The 25,282-nt window shown below is 37.0% G+C and overlaps 1 protein-coding gene across 1 annotated transcript in view; it reads right to left on the minus strand.

Moving 5' to 3' along the window:
* Positions 1 to 473: 473 nt before the first annotated feature.
* LOC124365566 (dynein axonemal assembly factor 6) overlaps positions 474 to 25,282 on the minus strand; it is a 57,995-nt gene continuing 33,186 nt past the window's right edge. Inside the window, exons 2-3 of the mRNA XM_046821557.1 lie at positions 11,878 to 12,119; positions 474 to 952 (exon numbers count right to left, since the gene is read on the minus strand). Of these exons, the coding sequence (XP_046677513.1) occupies positions 695 to 952; positions 11,878 to 12,119 (500 nt within the window). The 3' untranslated portion in view covers positions 474 to 694. The remainder of the gene's footprint in view (positions 953 to 11,877; positions 12,120 to 25,282) is intronic.

Raw genomic sequence — 25,282 nt, forward strand, 5'->3', positions numbered from 1 at the left:
TAACGAGTTCCTTAATATGTTCTTCAATCACTTTATTAAGTAGTTTAACTGATTTTTGGGATGGACAGTTCTGATTAGGGACATGGAATGGCCTATAAATTTCTCTACTTTGTGGTGAATTATCCAATTTATGATTTGTGCTTTGCAGCATAGTTTTTAAGTTTTATTAATAATGGGTATATAGACCAACAGAAGGTATTTTCTACTGACAATAATCAACTTGTGGTACCACCAGTGTTTTATGTATCTTCTTCAATCATATCCACTTTGACTCATCTTCATCTTTATCACTTCTCCAAATTAAATTCCTTTCTTCCTTACCACTTAACATTTTGTCCAATTACTAGATTCTGTAATGAATTATTATTTTTTTGTAAGAATCCTTCACTGTGGTATCTGTACAATATAATTTAGTCAAATTCTACACTATATGTGCATACTATCAAATTTTATGCTATAAATGTTAATAATTATTTAATTTGTACAAAATAATTATTTGATTTTGTTTTGGAGTTGCTTATAATAGGGTTCTGATTTGTTGTAATGTTCAAGGGTCTACTAAAATAAGCTAAATAGGACAGAGAATATTATTAAAAAACGTGAGAATCCTGGTAGAGTTTGTTCTGCCCTAACAGATTGTTAAGATTGAATATTGGACTAAATAAGAATGTCTCGAGTAGGTATAATATTTTTATTAAAAGTTGGTGAAGTCCAGTTCCCTCCTGAGTGCCAAGGACACGGTGAGTACAGAGAGGCTGGGTTCCCACTCGGCACTGGAAGACTCAGGATCAGCCGGGTGAGGCAGCGGCAGACTGAGTCTGTACAGGGGAGATCTCAGGTCCAGGTGTTGCTGGGTCAGGTGAAGATCAATGTCCTCCTTCCTCTCTCCCTTCAGGCAGAGGGAGATCACCATCACCTCGCAACTGGCTGTTGATGGAGTTTTACGGCCCAGCTGCTCCCAACAAACAAAAACGATAATTTAGTTTTGCCCACATTCTCCATTTCGGGAACAAACCGATTCTTATAATTTGCTTCTGCAATAAGAGTAATGATACTCAATGATACTCATTTATTACTGGTAAAGATTACATACATCGTCACGTTGATAACACAATATTGTACATTTCAATTTTAAGAGCAATGCAATCCTCCAGTTTGTCCAGATCTTTAAAAGAAGTGATATATTAAATAAATAAATCAATTAAAACAAATCAATTAATTAATTAAAAACTAATTACAACACAGATAAAAGAATTTCCAAGATCAATAATAATTATTTAATTTATGACTAATCCCAAAAAACTCATCCACTTCATAAAATGGGTGTTCCAAAAGGAAAAATCCAATTTGTCTTTTGAAAATACCAAATGGCAGTGATCTTAATCCATTTGGCAGTGTGTTCCATAATTTCGGTCCAAGAGATAATGTTGCTAATGAATATTGTTTGGAAATAAGTTTTTTGGTTACAATATTGTTTGCGTCCCTTGTGTTATATTGGTGTATGTTTTTATATGTTAGGTTGTTTGACGTAGCCATATAAAGCAACAGTTTATACACATCTAAACAAGGGACTGTCATAATATGAAGTTCTTGAAATTTTTGTTTACATGAATCGTTATAGCCAATACCAGAAATTAACGTAATGCTTTTTTTGTATTAATAAAATTTTATTAATGTTCTTTTTAAATGTATTTCCCCATATTTCAATACCATAAACCAACTGAGAGTAAAAAAATGCGTAATATACCATTTTAAGAGCTTTTTCATTGGAAAATTAAGACAGTTTTCTCATCATAAATATTGCTTTTGATAATTTTAAACAGAGAGTAGTTATATGGTTATTCCAATTTAAATTTTTGTCAATAATCAATCCGAGAAATTTTGTACAATCATACATTGGTATTACTAAATTGTCAACTGCTATTTGAATTTCAAAGGAAGATTTTTTTATTTGAAGTAAAATTTACAGCTGTTGATTTATTTGCATTTACTTTTAAAAAGTTTTCATTAAAGTATTGCACTACATTATTAATTTGTATATTTGCTATGATTTCTAAATCCTCCAAATTTTTGTTTTTATATAGTATAGATGTGTCATCTGCATATAAAATTGTCTGGTTTGGATTACTTACATTTCCAATGTCATTAATATACAGGGTGATTCATGAAGTTCTCCCCCCCACTTCTACAGCACATTGTACTAGTAAAAATAATGAAAAAATGTTATATAAACATAGGTCCGAAAACGCTTCGTTAGCGAGTTACAGCTATCGAAAGATTTCGCCTGAATTCCTGGGTAAAAGAGTAAAATAAAGCCATACTGAACTTTTTGGAAAGGTTAATTAAGTAAGAAATATCGTGGATTCTTATGTTATTTTTACCTGATAAAGCTAATAAAATAGGTTTCAGAACTGTACCTGTAGTAGTTTTTGAGGGATTCAGGGTTAAATTAAATGCAAAAAATTGGGGCACGAAACAATGTTTTTTTAAGTTTGATGTACAATAACTTTGTTAAATTGGTAATAAATACATAAAATCAACAAACATTAATTGTAGAGAATTTAATTCTGAGAAAATTGATATAATCAAAGTCTAAAATAAAACAGAAATAAGTACCAAAAAATCTATTTTATTCAGTAAAATACATTACTAGCTGTAAAGAAATACCGTACGGTATTTTAGTTAAAATAAAACAAAAACAAAATGTTTGTTCCTTAATGATGAGATAAATTGAGAAAAACAAGATTAACTGTTAAATAAATTTGTTTGTAAATAAAAATATGTTTTTATTACGTTGTGTTTTTTTTTTAATAAAAATTTACATCAAATGTTCGAAAATAAATGAAGCAAACATTTTCCCATTATTGTTTACTAATCAATCGAAATGCAGTTTTTTGTTTTATTAATTTCTAAGTTGGTAACGCACGAATAACAGCTGATCAACAATAGTATTCTGTACTGTTACGTTAGAACTGTGTATTAGTGGTGTTTGGCAAGCTACAGCAGGAGATCGGGTTCTGTGAATCGTGTTATTAAATGCAATTTTTCTGTGAGTTATAATTCGATTGTTTATTCAGCGAAAAAATGCCTTACTTATTTACATCAGAGGAATACGCTGATATGGTTTTTATTTTGGGTTACTGTAATGGTAATGCTAGAGCTGCTGTAGAAGAATATGAACTACGTTACCCTAATAAGAGGATTCCAGATACCAAAACAATTTCAGGAACTTTTCGTACTCTTTCGGGAAACAGGATCACTACCAAGTACTAGAACCAATTATGAACGAGCTGTCCAACTTGATGATGATATTGTTATTAATGCTGTTCATCGCAGTCCAGGTGTAAGTACACAACGTATTTCTAGGCGGATAGGAGTTTCGCAGTCAACGTTGTGGAGGTCACTTAATCTAAACAAATTTTATCCGTTTCATAAACAAAAGGTTCAACATCTACAGCTAGGGGATGGTCCGCTTCGCTTGGAGTTTTGCAAACTTTTTGAATATTAATAATCAACTCTACAAGCGTATTTTTATTTACGGATGAGGCACAATTCACTCGGGATGGTGTCAATAACTTGCACGATGAACACTCATGGGCAGAAGAAAATCCACATGAGGTAGTGGAACAGAAACTTTCAACACCGATTTAGCGTCAATGTCTGGTGTGGCCTTTTGCACAATCGGCTGATTGGACCTTTCATATTACCTGGACGCCTAAATGCCTGAGTTCTATTTGCATTTCCTTCAAGAAGAGTTACCGCAGCTGTTAGAGAATGTTCCTTTACATCTCAGACAAAATTTGTACTTCCAGCATGACGGTAGCACCTCCCCACTTTTCACGTGCCGTTTCTGCTTACTTAAATTCATCAATTTCCTGGACACTGGATTGGTCGTGGAGGGCCTCACCCTTGGCCACCAAGATCACCAGATCTATCTCCATTGGATTATTGCATCTGGGGATGGATGAAAGACATTGTATACAAGACAAAAGTGAATTCTCGTGATGAATTAATTGCCCGTATTATGGATTCGGCTGTGCAGATACAGGGAAGTCCTGAAAAATTAAGAAACGCAACAAAAGCAATACACAAACGTGCTGCAAAATGTATTGATAATCATGGCCTCATTTTCGAACATCTATTATAAAAAAGGTGCGTACGGTTGGCCCAACCTGATTAATTATGCTTAAAACTAGTAATGTATTATACTGAATAAAATTGATTTTTGGTACTTATTTCTGTTTTATTTTAGACTTTGATTATATCAATTTTCTCAGAATTAAATTCTCTACAATTAATGTTTGTTGATTTTATGTATTTATTACCAATTTTAACAAAGTTATTGTACATCAAACTTAAAAAAAAAAACATTGTTTCGTGCCCCAATTTTTTGCATTTAACCCTGAATCCCTCAAAAACTACTACAGGTACAGTTTCTGAAACCTATTTTTATTAGCTTTATCAGGTAAAAATACATAAGAATCCACGATATTTCTTACTTAATTAACCTTTCCAAAAGTTCAGTATTGGCTTTTAATTTTACTCTTTACCCAGGAATTCAGGCGAAATCTTTCGCTAGCTGTAACTCGCTAACGAAGCGTTTTCGGACCTATGTTTATATAACATTTTTTTCATTATTTTTACTAGTACAATGGTGCTGTAGAAGTGGGGGGAGAACTTCATGAATCACCCTGTATATTAAAAATAGCAATAAGTAAGCAAGGGAACTATGACTTATTTGGTTGCAACCAACCTCTAAATAAAATTTGAAGTGAAATACAAAATCTAAGGGTAATATCTAGTGTGTCTAAAAATTCAAATTTCTTACAGTATTATCCATTTGAATATTAGACATATTCTAGTTTTGTAAATATTTCCTAGAGTAGTAATAAATTAAATTTCATCTTTATTTGATTTGAAATGTTCAGTTATATATTCGGTAGATTTTGTATGCAAAATCAGCCTAGTACAATCGCCCCTATTAACTTTACCAACATGCTCCCCAGAGTAAAAAAAACCCATTAAAGATCTGTGGTATATAAACAGAGTTTCCCACAAGAGGTTTAAAAATTTGATTTTTTATTAATTGCCCATTTATGCACTGAACATTTTCAAACCCTACAAAATTAGTAAACTAGATTTTTAAAATATTCTGTGAAAATTAAAGCTCCCTAACAATTTGTAGAAACAAAATGGTGACATATTGAAAATTTTACCATTATTTTTCCTATAAAAATTAATTTCTTGAATTTACTGATTTGATTACTGTTGCAGTTTTAAAGAACAGCTGTTTAATAACGCTCATTGTTGAAAACAGCTGTTTGATTGAAGAATATTGCTTGTGCTATAAAAAATAACCTAACCTCCTCCATTACAGTTTTACTGTTATTGAAGTTCGAGAAATTGCTGTTAATGTTGAACAAAAAGTGAAGTGTTGTGCGTTGGCTATTGCTTTTGGCAACATTACATAAGCAATTAGACAATTTCAGTTTGCGTACCCAGGAGTTGAACCACCTATCGATCTAACAATAACTAAGTGGAAAATCCTTTGTTAGAAATTGGAAGTGTTGTAAAAAAGTACTCTAGATGATCAAATGAGGGAAGAGAAGTACTAGTATGCACATCAATGCTCCGCTCTCTAGGTAAACCGAAATCACTAAGGAAGTTTAAACTTGAAACTCTGTTCTAAAGTCTTCAGTACAAAGAATAATTAATAAAAACAAAATTAAACCTAAGTCCATAATCTTTTTGAAGATGATCCGGACAGGAGAGTGGAATTTTGTTCTCTTATCATTAAGTTTCATGACCTAGATCCTAGTTGGCATACTCAAATTGTTTTTTCAGATGAGCCCACATTCTACCGCAATAATGCTGTAAGTAGGCATAATTGTAATTATTACAACACATTTCTTGAACAGACTCTACTCAAATCCAAAGGAATTACTGTTTGGGCAGCCGTTAGTTGTAATGGGGTGCTATCTTACAACATTTCAGACAGGACAATGACTGGGAATAGGTATGAACAGGTTTTAAATGAACAAGTCTTGCCTGATTTTACTGTTCCAGAAATGAATCAAGCAATCTTCCAACAAGATGGTACTCCTCCTCATTTCGCAAATCCTGTCAAGCGATTACTAAATTATAACCTTCATGGCCGTTGGATTGGTCGTGGACATGACTTTTTAGATTAGGCACCCCAATCCCCAGATTCAACTGTGTGTGATTTCTTTCTATGGGGTTACTTAAAAGAAGTTTATACTTATAGCTTCAATAATGATGAGGAATTAAAACAATGAATTGAAGAGGAACTTCTCCGGATACCGCAGAATTTCTTTGTGAGAGCTTACGATTCATTTGTAAAGCGCTGTTATCAGTGTGTCTCTGTGGATGGATTACAGTTCAAATAATTGTGGACTGTAATTGTAAGTTTTCTAGTAGGCAATGTTCTAATTTTCTGATTGAAATGCTTTATTATTTAGAATATGAAAATAAATAATTTTACAAAACTAAAAATAGTGTTCTTTTTTACTGTTTTTATAGTATAGTTTTTCAGAATGCCACCATTTTGTTTCAAAAATTGCTAGAGAGCTGAAATTTTCACAGAATATTTATAAACTCTATTTAATGAATTGTGTAGAGTTTGAAAATGTTTGGTGCATAAATGGTTAAGTAATATAAAATCAAACGTTTAAACCTCTTTGTGGGACACTTGGTATATATGCAATAGTTTAACGTGGCTTGTGGAAACAATAACTAATTGTACCAAAAAAGTTCAAACAAGTTGAAGCTTAGTGCTAAAATTGAACTCATACATTTCTCGCCAACTTCTTTGGTCAGTTTAGTATGCCATTTCTTTCCATTATGGTAGCCGTTTAAAACTTAAAAAATTCAAACCTAATCAATATTTATGAACCTAGATAAAAACAAGTGTTTTGGAATGCTTAAAAGATTTACTGAAACTTGTAATAAGCAATTTTTTTGATAACTTGAACGATTTTTGAGACATTGATGTAAATCCCATAAGAACTTTTTTGATCATCAGGAACTTGTATACATTTCTTGGCTACATTCGTCGACCAGCTTGATACACCATTTCATTCCATTATGGTGGCGGTTTAAAACTATAAAAAATCATCATTTCTTATGTATGATGAATATATGTAATACTAGGTCATGCAAAGGGCAAACAAATGAATATCTGTATGAAACTGGTATTCATAAACTTATGGATCTATATTTTCTGCTGATATATTGTGCCTGTAAAGAACGATATAAAGAAACTTTTGCCACAGTATGAAGAGTTGAAAGGGCCATCCATATATCAAGATTTAAAATTCACCTGATATTCATAACATGGTAATGTGTTCAAAGATCGTTTTCTTACCATGAAAGGGAACCGTAGAGGATAGTTCATTGTTCAAGGATAGGCTAGACATGAGATACAGGTTCATGATCTTACACAATTCGAGAGTCTCCAGAGTGATTCCATTGACCATGGCCCTTGATTATATATAATCAAGGCCATGGCTGAGCTGCTTCAACGGTGAAGAACAACTAATTGTGGGGCAGCGTCAAGAAAAGTGAGTTATTTTTTATTCTTTTCTAAAGGGGTATTCATCATTTTTCGGACATACCTTGTTCTCTTTCCTTCCAAACATGGATAGAGTGAAGCACTAATTATTAGTACTGCTTACTACTGTGCGAATCAAAAGGCAAAGATCAGATGCACAATTTAAAACTGAACTGTAGAAGAATTGAAGTATAAATAAATAGATTGATTACTGTATTTATAAACTAATACTGCTTAAAATGCACTTAAAATGATGTTATTGAAAAATAGGATTTCATGCAAAGAAAGGTCTAAGGAGTTCCCAGAGGAAAGTCCACTTTTGGCTGGTTTATACCTTCCAGTTGAACTTACACTGGGTACAGGAAAAACCGATATGTCACTTATCTGCGCAACCCTATAGATATCCAGGAGTGGCACATCTCTGACCGCAAATGTTGAGTTATGGGTATGCAAGGGTCGTCGATAGGTCTGGTGTAGTGCAAGGATGACTGTTTGAGTTGGTGGAGCTTCCTCAGTGTTAAAGGCTAGTCTGTATATGAGGGAGTGCTGTCCCCTGCCCGCATTGACTGGAGATGCTGGAACAGAGCTGGCCTCCCTTTCTTCTAAGGTGACATAAGTGAAATATAATGCCTGCCATTGCTCCTCATGGTTTCTCTGCAGGAAATAGCCCCTCTTTCAAATTATAACTAATCTGAATATTATGTCATTCCAAAAGCAGTACAAAGATCCTTTTAGGAATAAATGCAATGAGTGGTTTCTCAGTTTCTTGTCTCAAGTGAAATAAAGTCACAACAAGAAAATCCGAAAGTTGGAAGTGTTTTAAATGATAGAAAAGTGTCTTAAGTGTGAAAGAAAAATGTTTAAAGATGCCTTTTATAAGTTAACATAGGTAGTATCTGCCATAATTTATATCTCAACCACAGGATCAGTCACTGTTACCTTAAAATATATAACTATTTATTTAGTTGATCTTGAAATAGCTAAGTGCATATAAGGTAAATCTTTGACAATATCTTGTCTTTCGTCATGTCGCTGATGCCTCCTTTAGTGCTGGAAGGGTGTGGCAGGTGATCACCCTAGTGCCTTGGGGTCATTCTATGCCTCTCCGTGACCGGTTGGTCACCCTTAGTTCACGGTGAATGAGGTAGTCTGTTGGCCAGGTTTCTTGGTTTTCTCTGGCACCTCTAATTTTCCAGGGCGGAGTCTTCGTATTGGTCTTCCTGGATGGCATCCACTGGGGTGACTTGGCCTTGGTCGACTACCGGCTGGGCAGTGGAGCGCCTTGCCGGATCGTCGGGGTTAGACCTTCGTTCCATCCTGAGTACTGTCACCTTGACGTCCTTGTAGGCTTTGCAGCCTCGGTAACTGGCGTTACGATCACCACCACAGTTGCAGCAGAGAAACTTCTCTGTTTGCGCCTTCCGCAGGTGATTTTCATCATAGGGGACGCATTTCAGAGGCTTCCCATAGTTGCTGGAGCCACAGCCAAAACCTTGGCACCTGTAATAGCACTGCAGTGGCCCTGAGTGTTTTTTGTAGGATGTGATAGGAACCCTGACGTGAAGCAGGCTTCTGACGTTGTAGATGTCACTTGCACGCTTCATGTTAGGGTTCTCTCGGCCACAGCTCCTCTTCACTGTGATTAGCCAGCTACTGGTGGGTCCTCTAGCTGTCCTCAGTCTTGTGACCTCGTCGACGGTAAAGCCCTTTGTCAGGACATCGAATATCCGGCAATCCCAAATCGTCGATATCCGGCGTGCTACTGATTACAACTTTGAGCTCCAAGTTGTACGTGTATAAGGGCAGATCTTGCGAATTCAAGTAGCGCTGCAGTGCCATAAAGTCGATCACAGTGATCCTCTCAAACTTTAGTGACTATCGCGGAATACTCTGACTATAGCCCGTCCAATCCCAGCTCCTCTCCATCTTCTTGGTGTCAGTTGGGCTAGTCCGGGAAACTGTTCATGAACAATGTTGGAATTCGGGTCAAGAATCACTTAGATCATACTTTTTGGTAGGTACAAAAGACTTTTTGGTAGGTCAGCGACCTTCTTCGGCGCCGAGCCGATAGTTGGAGAACTGGGCCTCTTCACTGTCTTCGCAGCATTTTCAAAGGCTCGCTGTCCCATTTTCTTGAGGGTGTCGGTTATCTGGAAGTTCCTGCTGGTTCACTTATCAAGAGCTGGAGGCCGAATGATAGAACGGTGAGATGACTAACTTTACCACATAAATGTATGTAACTGTATTTATGCTATTGATTAAATTCTCAAAAAATTCAACTATTCTATATTGATTGGAAGTGTGTTTATGTATAGAAATTCCTATCAATATCCATTTTAGTCCATCATAAAAATGAATCTCAAACAAACAAAATTAAAAGTTTAATTGTTTTGTAGCATTTTCAACAGCAGTGAATATTATCTCTGTACTTTCATATTGTCTTCGTTTTTGTTTTGTTTTTTTGTTTTTACTAAAATGATTAGACTTAGACTTCCTCCTGTTAGTTATATTTTTATGGTGCCATGGAGACCTCTCAAAAAAGATAAAAGGTTAGATATCTAAGCCATTATTTTACTATGCACTGCGTGTAATCTAAATTATCATTCAAACATGAACTTGTATGGTTGTAGTTGGTAGAAGCAGGAATCAATTTATAAATCAGACCGGCTTCGTAAAAAATAGAACGAAAGATACCATCATAGATGAGAAGTTGACTGAAAGCTTACAAGTGGCATATGTTTTGCTGTAATAAACAGCAGTTTATGTGTCCGTCAGTTTATAAACGTCTATATCTTAGTTCCATGTCCATGGGTTAGAATACCATTCTATGTCATTATTATGAAGCACCATACTATTGTTGAAAGTTAGCTATGTTTGCAGCAAAACAATTATGCAGGTGAAATGCTCTCTGCCGTAACCCACAGTTTGACATGAGACATTTTAATACATTTCTCTTAAAGACGTTTATTAAATCTTGTGAGGTCCTTCACTACACTATAACTTCCAATGTTTAAAATAATATAAGCAATGGCAGAAAGTTTCTTAGTGATGTAAGTTCCATCTAATGTGTATGCATGTACCGGTATAGAATTACCAAGTCCCGATGTTCATGGCATTGTAGACTAAATAGTCCACCACACAGCATGTTTGAATCCTGTAATCATAGGCACTCCTTTGTCGAGGAACCACGATTAGTTACTGTCCGCAGAGCCTGGATTATGGCCTAATTCACGATTGAAGGAGCTCAATGTCGGGTACTTGGAACCCATTCCATTGTAGGACCGCTGCTTGCTAAACTGTAAACGCGTTACTTGTGTTTCTGTTGTAGGCTTACAGTTGCTGCACAGATGAAAACAAAGCTCTATAATATACCTTTCATTAACAGTTTTCAAATCACGCTTTACTAGCATTCATTTTACAAGTTGTCTTTTTAAGTAATATGTTTTGTATGTATAGTGGATTAAGACAATCAGCCGTTACTTTCGATTACATAAAAAATTAGTGCAACAAGCATATTACCAAAATTTGAAAACAATTTCAACATTGTTTAATACGAGGGTATGCATAATCAGTAGAGAAAAGTGCTTGCCAAACTGGAAAACCAACAAATAATGCTCGGATGTACAGCTGGTTGAGCCAAAGCTCTTCTTTGCTTTTTCGAACAGCACTTTTATATCTGATGTTGTATTGCCAATACCTGGGCTAATAGAACATTATCTTGCAACCACGACTACCTGACCTTACAAACTAAGAGATTTGTCGTTTTATTCTTAACTATTTTAGAAATTACTTACAGCAAAACCAGTGGGTGGTTATTTGTTGCATCAATTGCACCTTTTTTATATAGATGCTTGATTCTTGTTACTTTCAGGGTTTATGTATTAACATATGCAGTACCTAGGTTAGGTAAATTTACAAGATGTACAAGCAAAGGGTGGGTGGGGAGTAGTAGGAGGTCTGTTACGAATTCCATTGTTATCTTTAATGTTGGCACTGGCATATTCAATAGGCTTAAATTTGAAAAAAATAGTATTATATATCTAAATTTCCTTTGCAATAAAATATAATAGCTCAAAATCAGGGCCATACTCAGCTTTGGGGAATCCAGGAAAAGATACTCGCTTGGCCACGTTATGTCCCGCCACCGCACCCCCATCACCCCGAGGAAGTGTGATGTGATGGAGCTCCGGTAAAATTGTCCGAAACAACCTATCTGAGTACGGGCCTGATATAACTGTATATATATAAAATTTATATTGTATTAGTATCTAGTAATATACAACAACTTAAAAGAGAAGGCTATTTACCTGTAAAAATAAGTCTTCTGAAGTGACAGCTTGTCGGTATTTTATGTCAAATTCTGGTCGTTGCCGAGGATCATAGGATGCATCATCACAGAAAGCAACTACAGGTACTTCATCAACTTCCCAAATTGCTTTTGGATCAGTTTTCTTCTTTGTATAATATGAGTGTTCATACTCTTCAGTAGGAACCCTGATTTTAACTTGGGATTTAGATTTGATATCACCAGGACCTGAACATATACATTCTTATTAAATACTTGAACTCAGCAAACTGTCAACAATCCTGAGATGGGTTAGTACATTTTTGAATGGCTTAACTTATGGAAGTAAAATTAAATACACCATTACAGAGAACCTCAAAGTAAGCCATTTTCACTTCCACAGTTCATGATAAATAAGTACAATTTCAAGAAATAATCCCATCTTAAGTTGCACTACACAATTATATATTTTTTAACGTTACATGATAATATTAAAATAAACTATGTATATCAGTGCACACACTACACAAAAGTAATTTGCGATTATGAGAATTAAATGGTGTATGAGATGAGTTTCTTGAAATAGTGCTTATCATCAGAGCCTGGGAGATCTTTTTATCTTCTTGAGATCTTTTATGTTCAATGCAAATCTCATTGAACATTCTTATGTATGAGGTTTTTTTCAAAAATCCTCCTTTATAATGATGAGAATTTGGAGAACCACAATAATTGTATTTCCTAGCTATTAAACTGGCCGTGAGTGGTATTTATATGACACACTTCCTCAACTGGTTTCTCAGGAAATCGTATTGTCAACACATACTATCAGATATCATTATCCTGTGTTTATTTTTCATTCAGCTGTTTTATCAACTGTAGGCTATGTACAAACTATTATGGTTTATAGCTCTTCAAGATTTTAAAACTGTTAATGACTATTGTTTCTAATAAATCGTGTTCTCTTCTCTAAGAGGTCCTAATTCTTTTTAAAAATTCCATTAGTGAAAGTGGATTATTTGATGGGTAATATGATTTTAGACTTTGTTTCTCTTCCAAATTTTAGTTGCTACTTTATATTTGTTAGCCTACTACGTAAGATTTTCCATTGATTGACATCCCAAAAACGTTCCCCTTGGAAGATGAGAAGTCATGAGAAAGAAATGAGTTTTGTAACCCACTAGCGTTTTATATGAATTATAATGTGGGTCTAATTGAACATTCTTATCTATATAATGAGATCTTACAAGAGGAGGAACACCACTTTGATTTACTATCTTTTCCGTTTGTAAATGGGAGAGTGGCGCACCACATATATTTCGACAGCTAAGGCCGAGGAATGTGAGTTTAGACAGCCGAAGTGGATAGTGTTGGCAGTATGTATGTGGCAGCGCTACACGGCGCACTAGAGGCACGACGTATTTTCCAGAAAACTAAGAGCAACGAATGTGAGTTTTGACAGCCGAAAGTGGATCGTGTTGGCTGTTTGTATGTGTCCCCCCCCCACCCCCCCCCCCCCCCACCCCCCCCCCCCCCCACCCCCCCCCCCCCCCACCCCCCCCCCCCCCCACCCCCCCCCCCCCCCACCCCCCCCCACGTTAGCTTAAGCCTATCACTCGTGAGACTTGAAATTTTTATTTCTCGCTGTCTGTCCGTTAGAATATCTCTAAAGAGAACTTTTAATTGTCCATTTATATTAAGTTTCATTTATATAAGATAACCACTGAGTTCCGATGATGGTTCAAGGTGTCACTTCCACGTAATGTGGCTGGGCGTTAGCGAATACATGTTTAAACAGGTTAATGAGTAACCGCTATGGCAATAGCAGGAAATAAACAGAATACATTCATTTGTGAACAATCTCAATAAAATTTTAATATAACAAAAACACATCACATTAAGACACGTAGCCTAACTATTCTAATATATTCAACATAATTTTTATAGTGACTTCACGTTTAGAATTGCATTATTTAAACACCGATATGAAAATAAATTGAAAGTATTTGGTAAAATATGTCGAGAACGATTTCATATGCAGACTTGCATTTTTGCATTAAAACTTCAATGGTACAATGTACAAACTGCAATGGTATGATTGTCTGCAGGAACAGAATAGGCTGCAGGTCCTAATATTGCAGAAGAGGATGCTATAATGTTAATTATATTCATATTTAAAATTGTCTATTTTTATATTTGCTGAATTTTAAAAACATTTATACAATTTAACATAGATTTCATACGCAATTATCAGTTGTACCGTTAGTTTAGTTCCATTTTATATAATGCAACATTTCACAACCTAGTTAGCCAGTACAACTTAATATTATTTTTTATCCAATGTTCCGGAACTAAATTATCGGCGGACTAACTACCTAATTGGCACGCGTATGAATATTTTATTGTAACCCTTAGTAGCAGTCCAACTACGTGACCGATTTCACCTCGCGCGCTATGTCCGCGATCTCACGTATTGTTTGAGTAGATGGCTACCACTTTCACAACTTTTACTCCTCTTCTAGTAATTACCGACTAGAAATAACCCTTCTTAACTACAGCTTCCATGGTCTCGTGCCAAGAACGCCGACGCCTGGGTTTGTGATTCTACATATTGCGAAGGAAAGTGAAATATTAAAGTTTTATAAAGTAAAAATATCGTAGGTATAATTCCATAGAACATTGGATATTTTAGGCCCACCTATCAGATATACATTTTTAGTTCTTTTACTCTAATTGGCAGCAACGTGGCAAGGCATACATTTAATTTGCCAACTAAAAGTGGTGCTTGTAAGTTTCATTAATTAAATTATAAGTAAACTTTGCAATTCGAGTATTTTATTACTACGACCTCAGAGGTCACCACCCCCATGTGTTTATCGTCATTCGGTACACAGTCTTGCTGGAAATAATTACATTTTATATGTAACTCTAAAATTAAAATTTGTGCGAAATTCTGTAAATCCTGAGTGACTACAGCCACAAACCAAAAATTGTTAACAACTAATAAAACAATCAACCTGTTTACTGGGCAAGAAACAAAGGTCTCGAGATTTGGCAGATGAAATTGTGCAGAAATAATGAATATAAAAATGGACCCTCCCCAAACTCCATTACCCATAATCCAATTCACCGGAATTCCCCTCCCGGAATAGCATTTCCCCAAACTACAGCATCATGTCCTGCTTCGCGGCATATTTTGTCTCAATGAAGTCTACCGTGTTGCTGTTCGAACCACGTGCCGATAAAACAATGTTGGGTAATAGCTCCATTGCCCACCGGTGATCTCACTTTCGACGGAAAGTTTAGCATCAACTCAAAAACAGGAGAAAATAATAGTTTAATTAGGTTTTGTTCTCGTTTTGCAGATTATTTCTTTTAGACTCGCCTTCGGCTCGCTGGGGGCTACGCCCCCAGGCCCCCAAAGTAAGTGCCTTAAATTCGGGGATAAGATTGATTTGGTGATAGGTACAATTCGGACATGATGTCATGCCAGGAAATTCCCGGGGTGGGGTTAACGTTACCTGGGGATAAAGACTTCAGGGGGTTATCTGGTCATACCAGGAACTTCCCCTAGGGGGGATTTAAGAGATTTGGTGATTGGTAAAATTCGGACATGAGGTCAAGCAAGGAAATTCCCTGGGGGGCTTAACGTTACCAGGGGGGTTAACACATTAAAAGGTTTAATTTACTTAGAAGGTTATCTGGTCATACCAGGAAATCCCAGGGGGGTTAATGTTACCGGGGGCTAATATCACACCCCAGGCCCCCTTTTGGGGTATTGCCCCAAATTCGGGGATAAGCGGAATTCAGATTAGTATTAGACCTATTTTTATTGAATTTTCAAGTTTTGACTCTAAGGCCATTTTGTGGCTTTAACCGTTAGAGATACGAGAAAAAGTGACTGGACCTTTCGTGTCGGAAATTTAATTTTGTTGTTCGATTATGCCATCAGATTTGAGCTACGAGTTCAGAGCGTGGTAGTAAAGTCTGCACCCTGTCAACTATTGTAAATTGTTGAGTGGAAATATAGTAAAAAACCTACCCTAAGTCAACGTTTTTAAGTTGTTTAGGGGGTTTTATTTGCTCAGGAGTTTATATAGTCATGCCAGGAAATTCCCAGGGGGGAAGTTAATCTTACCGAGGTTAGGCCATCAGGGGGTTTAATTTACTCCAGGAGGTTATCTAGTCATAACAGGAAATTCCCGGGGGTGGTTTAAAGGATTTGGTGATTGGTAGATCTGATGTACGCTAGCAAAATCGGGGATGAGAGGGATTTGGTGATTGGTTAAAATTCGGACATGAGGTCATGCCACGAAATTCCCAAGGGGGGATGTTTAACATTACCGGGGGTTAAGACATGGGGGGTTATCTGGTCATACCAGGAACTTCCCAAGGGGGGGTTAAGAGATTTGGTGATTGGTAAAATTCGGACATGAGGTCATGCAGGAAATTCCCTGGGGGGGGTTTAATGTTACCGGGGAGTTAACACTTCAGGGGGTTTAATGTACTCAGGATAGTATCTGGTCATACCAGTTAATCCACGGGGGGGGTAATGTTACCGGGGGCTAATAACACACCCCAGGCCCCCTTTTGGGTGTTTGCCAAATTCGGGGATAAGAGTGATTTGGTGATAGGTAAAATTCGGTCATGCGGTCATACAAGGAATTCCCAGGGGGGGTTAACGTTACCAGGGGTTAAGACATCAGGGGGTTATCTGGTCATACCAGGAACTTCCCAAGGGGGGTTAAGAGATTTGGTGATTGGTAAAATTCGGACATGAGGCCATGCCAGGAAATTCCCTGGGGGGGGGGGTTTAATGTTTACCGGGGGGGTTAACATTTCAGGAGGTTTAATGTACTCAGGAGCTTATCTGGTCATACCAGGAAATCCCGGGGGGGGGTTAATGTTACCCGCGGGGGGGGGTTAACACATCAGGGGGTTTAATGTACTCAGGAGGTTATCAGGTAATACTAGGAAATCCCCGGGGGAGGGTTAATGTTACAAGGGGTTAATGACACACGTGGGCCTATTTTAGAGGGTGTTGTGTCTTTGAAACATAATAAAAAACACTCTGTCCCTATCTACTATTGAAACTTCACTAACGCTCAGCCAACTCCCGACGTGGAGGGGAGTTTTAGTCACTCGTAACGTAGTAATACAAGGTCAAGCTGGAACCAACATGAATCGCACTAATTATAGTTGAAAAAATATAAAGATTTTCACCTATCAATCACAAAATAATTGCACTTAAACGCGTTTTGCGGTCGAACCATTGTAGATAGGTCAAAAAGTCACTGGACCTTTTTTGTAGATCACCTCATTTGCTAAATCAAACCTTTGTTTCATTTTGACTTCCGACCAATGGTTTTGCCGCTATCGACACCAAAAACAAACTTTTCACGTAAATATTACAAAAAAACTGCACATAATCACGTTTTTCTTTTTTCGGCCAAACCAATAGAGATAGGACAAAAAGTCACTGCACCTTTTCTGTAGATCACGTAATTTGCTAATTTGATGGTTCAATCAGATTTGAGCTACAACGTACCGTTCGGCCACTATCAGGCTCGAAACTTTATTTTAAGCAAAAAAATCTCTGGAATGTCAAATGTTCCAGCGTTTTGTCGCTTAACCATGGAAGATAGAGCAAAAAGTCACTGGACCTTTTTTGTAGTTCACTTCATTCCTGATTATGAATTTTTCGTCAGATCCGAGCTAGCTCCAACGGTTCGCCCGCTATCGGACTTACAAAAAATGCCTGCAGGGGTGAAGAATGCGCGATTTTTTAGAAATTTTTTTGAGGGGTTGAAAATGAAAAATTCTTACTTTTCGGGATTTTCCTGGTGGTTACACGTGGAAAGCTATCTGTGTACCAAATTTCAAGTCTCTAACTCATCTGGAAGTAGGTTAGAATTAGTATACGTGAGTGAGTCAGTCAGTCATGTCAGTTACACATGCGGTTTGTATATATATTAGACTCGCCTTCGGCTCGCTGGGGGCTACGCCCCCAGGCCCCCGAGGTAGATGCTTAAAATTCGGGGATAAGCGGAATTCGGTGACTGGTTAAGTCCGGACATTAGGTAAATGACAAGGGATTTAAAAATTGACCTTTTTATTGATTTTTTTTCCGGATTCGTCCAAACTTTTGACTTTGAGGGCATTTTGCGGCTAAACCGTTAGAGATACGACAAAAAGTGACCGGACCTTTCTTGTCGGAAATTTAATTTTGTGTTTCGATTATGCCATCAGATTTGAGCTACGAGCTCTGGTTTAGGAAGTACAGAGTGTGGTAGTAAAGTCTGCACCTGTCAACTATTGTAAATTGTTGAGTGGAAATATAGTAAAACACCTACCCTAAGTCAACATTTTTAAGTTGCTTAGGGGGTTTTATTTGCTCAGGAGTGTATATAGTCATGCCAGGAAATTCCCAGGGGGGAAGTTAATCTTACCGAGGTTAAGCCATCAGGGGGTTTAATTTACTCAGGAGGTTATCTAGTCATAACAGGAAAATTCCCGGGGGTGGTTAAAGGATTTGGTGATTGGTAGATCTGATGTACGCTAGCAAAATCGGGGATGAGAGGGATTTGGTGATTGGTAAAATTCGGACATGAGGTCATGCCGAGAAATTCCCTGGGGGGGTTTAATGTTATCGGGGGTTAAGACATCAGGGGGTTTATTTTACTCAGGAGGTTATCTGGTCTTACCAGTAAAATTCCCGGGGGGGGGGTTAATGTTACCGGGGGTAAATGACACACTGGGGTCTATTTTTGAGGGTGTTGTGTCTGTGAACAAAACAAAACTTCACTCTGTCCATATCTACTACTGACGCTTAGCTAACGCTCAGCTAATTTCTAATGTGGGGTTGTATTCACTCGTTAACCTAGCAAAGCAAGTGCAGTCTGAATCTGGAATGAATTACACAAATATTTATCGCACATAAATTTAAAACTCAAAAAATTGCCAATCCCACGACAAATATTTTACCATTTATAGAGTTTTCCAGGCTTATTAAAGGATGTAAAACTAGGGTGTTTGCCTAATTAAGGGATAAGAGTGGTTTATTGATAGGTAAAATTCGGACATGAGGTCATACAAGGAATTCCCAGGGGGGAGGGGTTAACGTTACCAAGGGTTAAGACATCAGGGGGTTTATCTGGTCATCCTGGGAACTTCCCAAAGGGGGGTTAAGAGATTTGGTGATTGGTAAAAATTCTGTCTAGTTATTGAACATTTAGGATTTAAGTTATGACCAATGGTTCGGCTGCTACTGCCTCCAGAAACAAAATGTTCATCTAAAAATAATAAAACATTTCCTTTTAAACAGGTTTTTAGGCCAGACCACTTAGGATAAGGCAAAAAGTTACTCGACTTTTTTTATAGAACACGTCGTTTACTAAAAGTTGTTAAATGACGTGTTTTGAGCTACGACCAACCGTTTAGCCGCTATCAAGGCTGGAATGAAAATTTTGTAGGCGAAAATTTCCAAATATTTTCACTTAATCGCGTTTTTGCGGTCAAAATAATGGAGATATAGTAAAAAGTAACTGAACCTTTTTTGTAGATCATATTATTTACTAAATCTAACCTTTGTTTTATTTTGACCTCCGACCAATTGTTTCGCCGCTATCGACCCCAAAAACAAAGTTTTTCACGTAAAAATTACATAAATTTTGCACATAATCGCGTATTGCGGTCATACCGATGGAGATAGGGCAAAAAGTTACTAGACCATTTCTGTAGATCACGTAATTTTCTAATTTGATGGGTCAATCAAATTTGAGCTACGACCAACGGTTCGGCCGCTATCGGGCTCGAAACATTATTTTTATCAAAAAAATCTCTGGAATGTCAAATGTTCGAGCGTTTTGTCGCTTAACCATGGAAGATAGAGCAAAAAGTCACTGGACCTTTTTTGTTGTTCACTTCATTCCTGACTAACGATTTTTCGTCAGATCGAAGCTAGCTCCAACGGTTCGCCCGCTATCGGGCTTACAAGAAAGGCTTGCAAGGGTAAAGAATGCGCGATTTTTCGGGAATTTTTTTGAGGGGTTTAAAAGTAAAAATTCCCGGTTTTCAGACTTTTCCTGTTGGTTATACGGCAAAAGGTACCTGCGTGCAAAATTTCAAGTTTCTAGCACTTCTAGAAGTAGGTTAGAATTTGTATACATATATCAGTCAGTCAGTTTCACATGCGGCTGTATATATAATAGGACTCGCCTTCGGCTCGCTGGGGGCTACGCCCCCAGGCCCCCTTTCGGGTATTGGCCAAATTCGGGGATAAGAATGATTTGGTGATAGGTAAAATTCGGACATTATGTCATACCAGGAAATTCCCAGGGGGAGGTTGTAACTTTGCCAGGGGTTAAGACATCAGGGGGTTATCTGGTCCTAACAGGAACTTCCCTAAAGGGGGGTGAAGAGATTTGGTGATTGGTAAAATTCGGACGTGAGGTCATGCCAGGAAATTGCCTGGGGGGGGTATAATGTTTACCCGGGGGAGTTAACACATCAGGAGGTTTAATTTACTCAGGAGGTTATCTGGTCATACCATGAAGTCGCCGGAGGGGGGTAGATGTTACCGGGGTTAATGACTCACGTGTGCCAATTTTACAGGGTTGCTCAGGAGTTAATATAGCCATGCCAGGAAATTCCCAGAGGGTAATGTTACCGGGGAAATGTTATGTCCGAGCTTAAGATTACTGGTTTGGGAGTGAAAAATTGACCAACTTTATCTACTTTTCCTGATTAATTCAAACTTTTAACTTCAAAGGCATTTTGTGGCTTAACCGTTAGAGATACGACAAAAAGTGACTGGAACTTTCTTGTCAGAAATTTGATTTTGTCTTCCGATTATGCCATCAGATTTAAGCTACGACCTATAATTTAGGCAGTACAGAGCTTAGGACAAAAGGCTGCACTGGGCAGTTAAAAAATATCACGTAAAACTTAAAAAAATCAATACTTTAAAAACGCGTTTATGCAGCCAAACCGTTGAGGATAGGGCAAAATGTTACTGAACATTTTTTGTAGATCACGCAATTTCTTAAATCCTGTTAAAATTTGTTTTGAGATACGACCAACCGTTTAGCCGCTATCAAGCCCGAAAGGTAAATTTTTAGGCGAAAATTTCAATATATTTTCACTTAATCGCGTTTTGCGGTCAAACTAATGGAGATATAGTAAAAAGTCACTCAACCCTTTTTGTAGATCACTTCATTTCCTATATCTAACCTTTATTTTATTTTGCCCTCCGACCAATGGTTTCGCCGCTATCGACCTCAAAAACAAACTTTTCACGTAAATATTACAAAAAAAATTGCACATAATCACGTTTTTCGGCCAAAACCAATGGAGATAGGGCAAAAAGTCACTGGACCATTTCTGTAGATCGCGCAATTTGCTAATTTGATGGGTCAATCAGATTTGAGCTACGACCTACCGTTCGGCCACTATCAGGCTCGAAACTTTATTTTAAGCAAAAAAATCTCTGGAATGTCAAACATTCCCGCGTTTTGTCGCTTAACCACACGAGATAGGACAAAAAGTCACTGGACCTTTTTTGTAGTTCACTTCATTCCTGACTAACCATTTTTCGTCAGATTGAAGCTAGCTCCAACGGTTCACCCGCTATCAGGCTTACAAGAAATGCCTGCAGGGGTAAAGAATGCGCGATTTTTGAGGAATTTTTTTGAGGGGTTTAAAAGTAAAAAATCCCGGTTTTCAGAATTTTCCTGTTGGTTATACGGCAAAAGGTACCTGCGTGCCAAATTTTCAAGTTTCTAGCACTTCTAGAAGTAGGTTAGAATTTGTATACATTATCAGTGAGTGAGTTACACATGCGGCTGTATAGTATATTAGATAACCGTTAGAGATACAAGAAAAAGTGAATGGACCTTTCTTGTCGAAAATTTGATTTTTTTTCGATTATGCCATCAGATTTAAGCTACGACCTATAATTTAGGCAGTACAGAGCTTAGGACAAAAGGCTGCACTGGGCAGTTAAAAAATATCACGTAAAACTTAAAAAATCAATACTTTAAAACGCGTTATGCAGCCAAACCGTTGAGGATAGGGCAAAATGTTACTGAACATTTTTTGTAGATCACGCAATTTCTTAAATCCTGTTAAAATTTGTTTTGAGATACGACCAACCGTTTAGCCGCTATCAAGCCCGAAAGGTAAATTTTTAGGCGAAAATTTCCAATATTTTCACTTAATCACGTTTTGCGGCCAAACCAATGGAGATAGAGTAAAGAGTTACTGGCACATTTTTGTAGATTACCTCATTTCCTAACTCCAACGTCTGTCTTATTTCGACCTCCGTCCAATGGTTTCGCCGCTATCGAACCCGAAAACAAAAGTTTCACGTAAAAATTACAAAACAATTGCACATAATCACGTTTTTCGGCCGAACCACTGGAGATAGAGCAAAAAGTTACTGGACCTTTTCTGTAGATCGCGCAATTTGCTAATTTGATGGGTCAATCAGATTTGAGCTACGACCTACCGTTCGGCCACTATCAGGCTCGAAACTTTATTTTAAGCAAAAAAATCTCTGGAATGTCAAACATTCCCGCGTTTTGTCGCTTAACCACACGAGATAGGACAAAAAGTCACTGGACCTTTTTTGTAGTTCACTTCATTCCTGACTAACGATTTTTCGTCAGATTGAAGCTAGCTCCAACGGTTCACCCGCTATCAGGCTTACAAGAAATGCCTGCAGGGGTAAAGAATGCGCGATTTTTGAGGAATTTTTTTGAGGGGTTTAAAAGTAAAAAATCCCGGTTTTCAGAATTTTCCTGTTGGTTATACGGCAAAAGGTACCTGCGTGCCAAATTTCAAGTTTCTAGCACTTCTAGAAGTAGGTTAGAATTTGTATACATTATCAGTGAGTGAGTTACACATGCGGCTGTATAGTATATTAGACTCGCCTTCGGCTCGCTGGGGGCTACGCCCCCAGGCCCCCAAAGTAAACGCTTGCAAATTCGGGGAAGGCAGTATTTTAAGTCGAACAGGGGGTTTAATATCACCAGGAGACTATCTAGTCAAGGCGAGAAATTCCCTGGGTGGGTGATTAATGTTAAGGAGGTTAAGACAAGAGGGGGTTTAATTTCGTCAGGATATTGTCTGGTCATATGAACAAATTCCCAGGGGGGGTTAACGTTACCGGGGGATAAGTCTCCAGGGGGTTATCTGGTCATACCAGGATCTTCCCAGGGGGGGGGGGTTAAGAGATTTGGTGACTGGTAAAATTCGGACATGAGGTCATGGCAGGAAATTCCCTGGGGGGGTTTTAATGTTACCAGGGGGGTTAACACATCAGGGGGTTGAATGTACAGGAGGTTATCAGGTCATACCAGGAAATCCCCGGGGGGGGGGTTAATATTACCGGGGGTTAATGACACACTTGGGCCTTTTTTAGAGGGTATTGTGTCTGTGAACATAATAAATATTCCTCTGTCCCTATCTACTATTGACGCTTAGCTAACGCTCAGCCAACTCCCGAAGTCACTGAACCTTTTCTGTAGATCACGTGATTTCCTAAATCCCGTTTAAAATTTGTTTTGAGTTACGACCAACCGTTTAGGCCGCTATCAAGCCCGGAATGTAAATTTTTAGGCGAAAATGTCCAATATTTTCACTTAATCGCGTTTTGCGGTCAAACTAAGGGAAATATAGTAAAAAAGTCACTGGACCTTTTTTGTAGGTCATCTTATTTCCTAAATAAAACGTTAGTCTTATTTTGACCTCCCGACCAATGGTTTCGCCGCTATCGACCCCAAAAACAAAAGTTTTCGCGTAAAAGTTACAACAAAATTGTACATAATCACGTTTTTCGGCCAAAACCAATCGAGATAGGGCAAAAGATTACTGGACCTTTTCTGTAGATCGCGCAATTTGCTAATTTGATGGGTCAATCAGATTTGAGCTACGACCAACGGTTCGGCCGCTATCGGGCTTGAAACATTATTTTTATCGAAAAAATCTCTGGAATTTCAAATGTTCGAGCGTTTTGTCGCTTAACCATGGAAGATAGAGCAAAAAGTCATAAGACCTTTTTTGTAGTTCACTTCATTCCTGACCATGAATTTTCCGTCAGATCCGAGCTAGCTCCAACGGTTCGCCCGCTATCGGGCTTACAAAAAATGCCTGCAGGGGTGAAGAATGCGCGATTTTTTGGGAATTTTTTTGAGGGGTTGAAAATGAAAAATTCTCACTTTTCGGGATTTTCCTGGTGGTTACACGTGGAAAGCTATCTGTGTACCAAATTTCAAGTCTCTAACTCATCTGGAAGTAGGTTAGAATTAGTATACGTGAGTCAGTCAGTCAGTTACACATGCGGTTGTATATATATTAGATATGCCATTCAAGGTTTTAAATTTAAACTCCCAAAAATTGTCCGTTTTCAAATATCAACACTCATTCAGGTTTTATGTTCTATGTTTATCTAGGTTTAGGTTCTCACTTATTCTATGTTTATCACATTTATTATTTTTTATTAATGGCTATATGGTGTTAAAACATAATAGCTCCGACACAGATTTCAAGATGGAGGTCCATTTAAATAATGTTACACATATTAATATAAAAGTTATAACAAATTTTATAAATTATGATAAAAAATCTATAAAATTATACTCAAATAATCGTTAATAAGATAAAAATATTGAAACATTACATCATTAACAGAAATAAAAATAATTAAAACGTGTAAACATGAGGTAATTTCAACAGTAAAAATTCTAGTTTTCTATTATTTTTACATAATTTGAACAACTAATGCAGTAAGTTATTTTTTTAATGCCAATCAATTTCAAATTACTATTAATTGGTATTCTATGGTTAAATACTATTACGATTATATATTTTTTATATGAAAATAGAACACATTTTCATATTTTAAAAGTTAAAAACCTGTAACTTAAATGATAATGTAAATAAAGTGTATATAGAAAAAAAGGCAAAATAATCACGGGCATTGGGTACCTATTTTATTATTACACAGTATATTAGCAAGAAACGCTTCCCCAAATGCTTTCGATGTGAATTCGTGCTTATTTGCTGTTTGAAATAAATCGCGGTACAAAATTATGTGTTTAATATTTATACATTTTTTTAGTTTACTATATGGCTATAATAAGTTCTCGACTTACAGAATTCAACACAAATAACATTTTTTTTAACTAGGAATAAGAAAATTACAATTACTACAACACAAACTTAACAAACAACGAACTCTAAAACTCGTGTTTGTGTTTCGTTCACAAACTTTAAACGAAATATTTTGTAAATCTCTATATTTAACATTTTTCAATCAACTACCGTATTATAAAAAATTACAATTGCTATAGTTATTTCCTTGTCCTATCAAGTGTGTTACCTTCATAACCAAACACGCCTACACAATGGATATTTCTTTTACGTAAGTA

This window comes from Homalodisca vitripennis, chromosome 6 (genome assembly GCF_021130785.1).
Source record: "Homalodisca vitripennis isolate AUS2020 chromosome 6, UT_GWSS_2.1, whole genome shotgun sequence".
NCBI lineage: Eukaryota > Metazoa > Arthropoda > Insecta > Hemiptera > Cicadellidae > Homalodisca > Homalodisca vitripennis.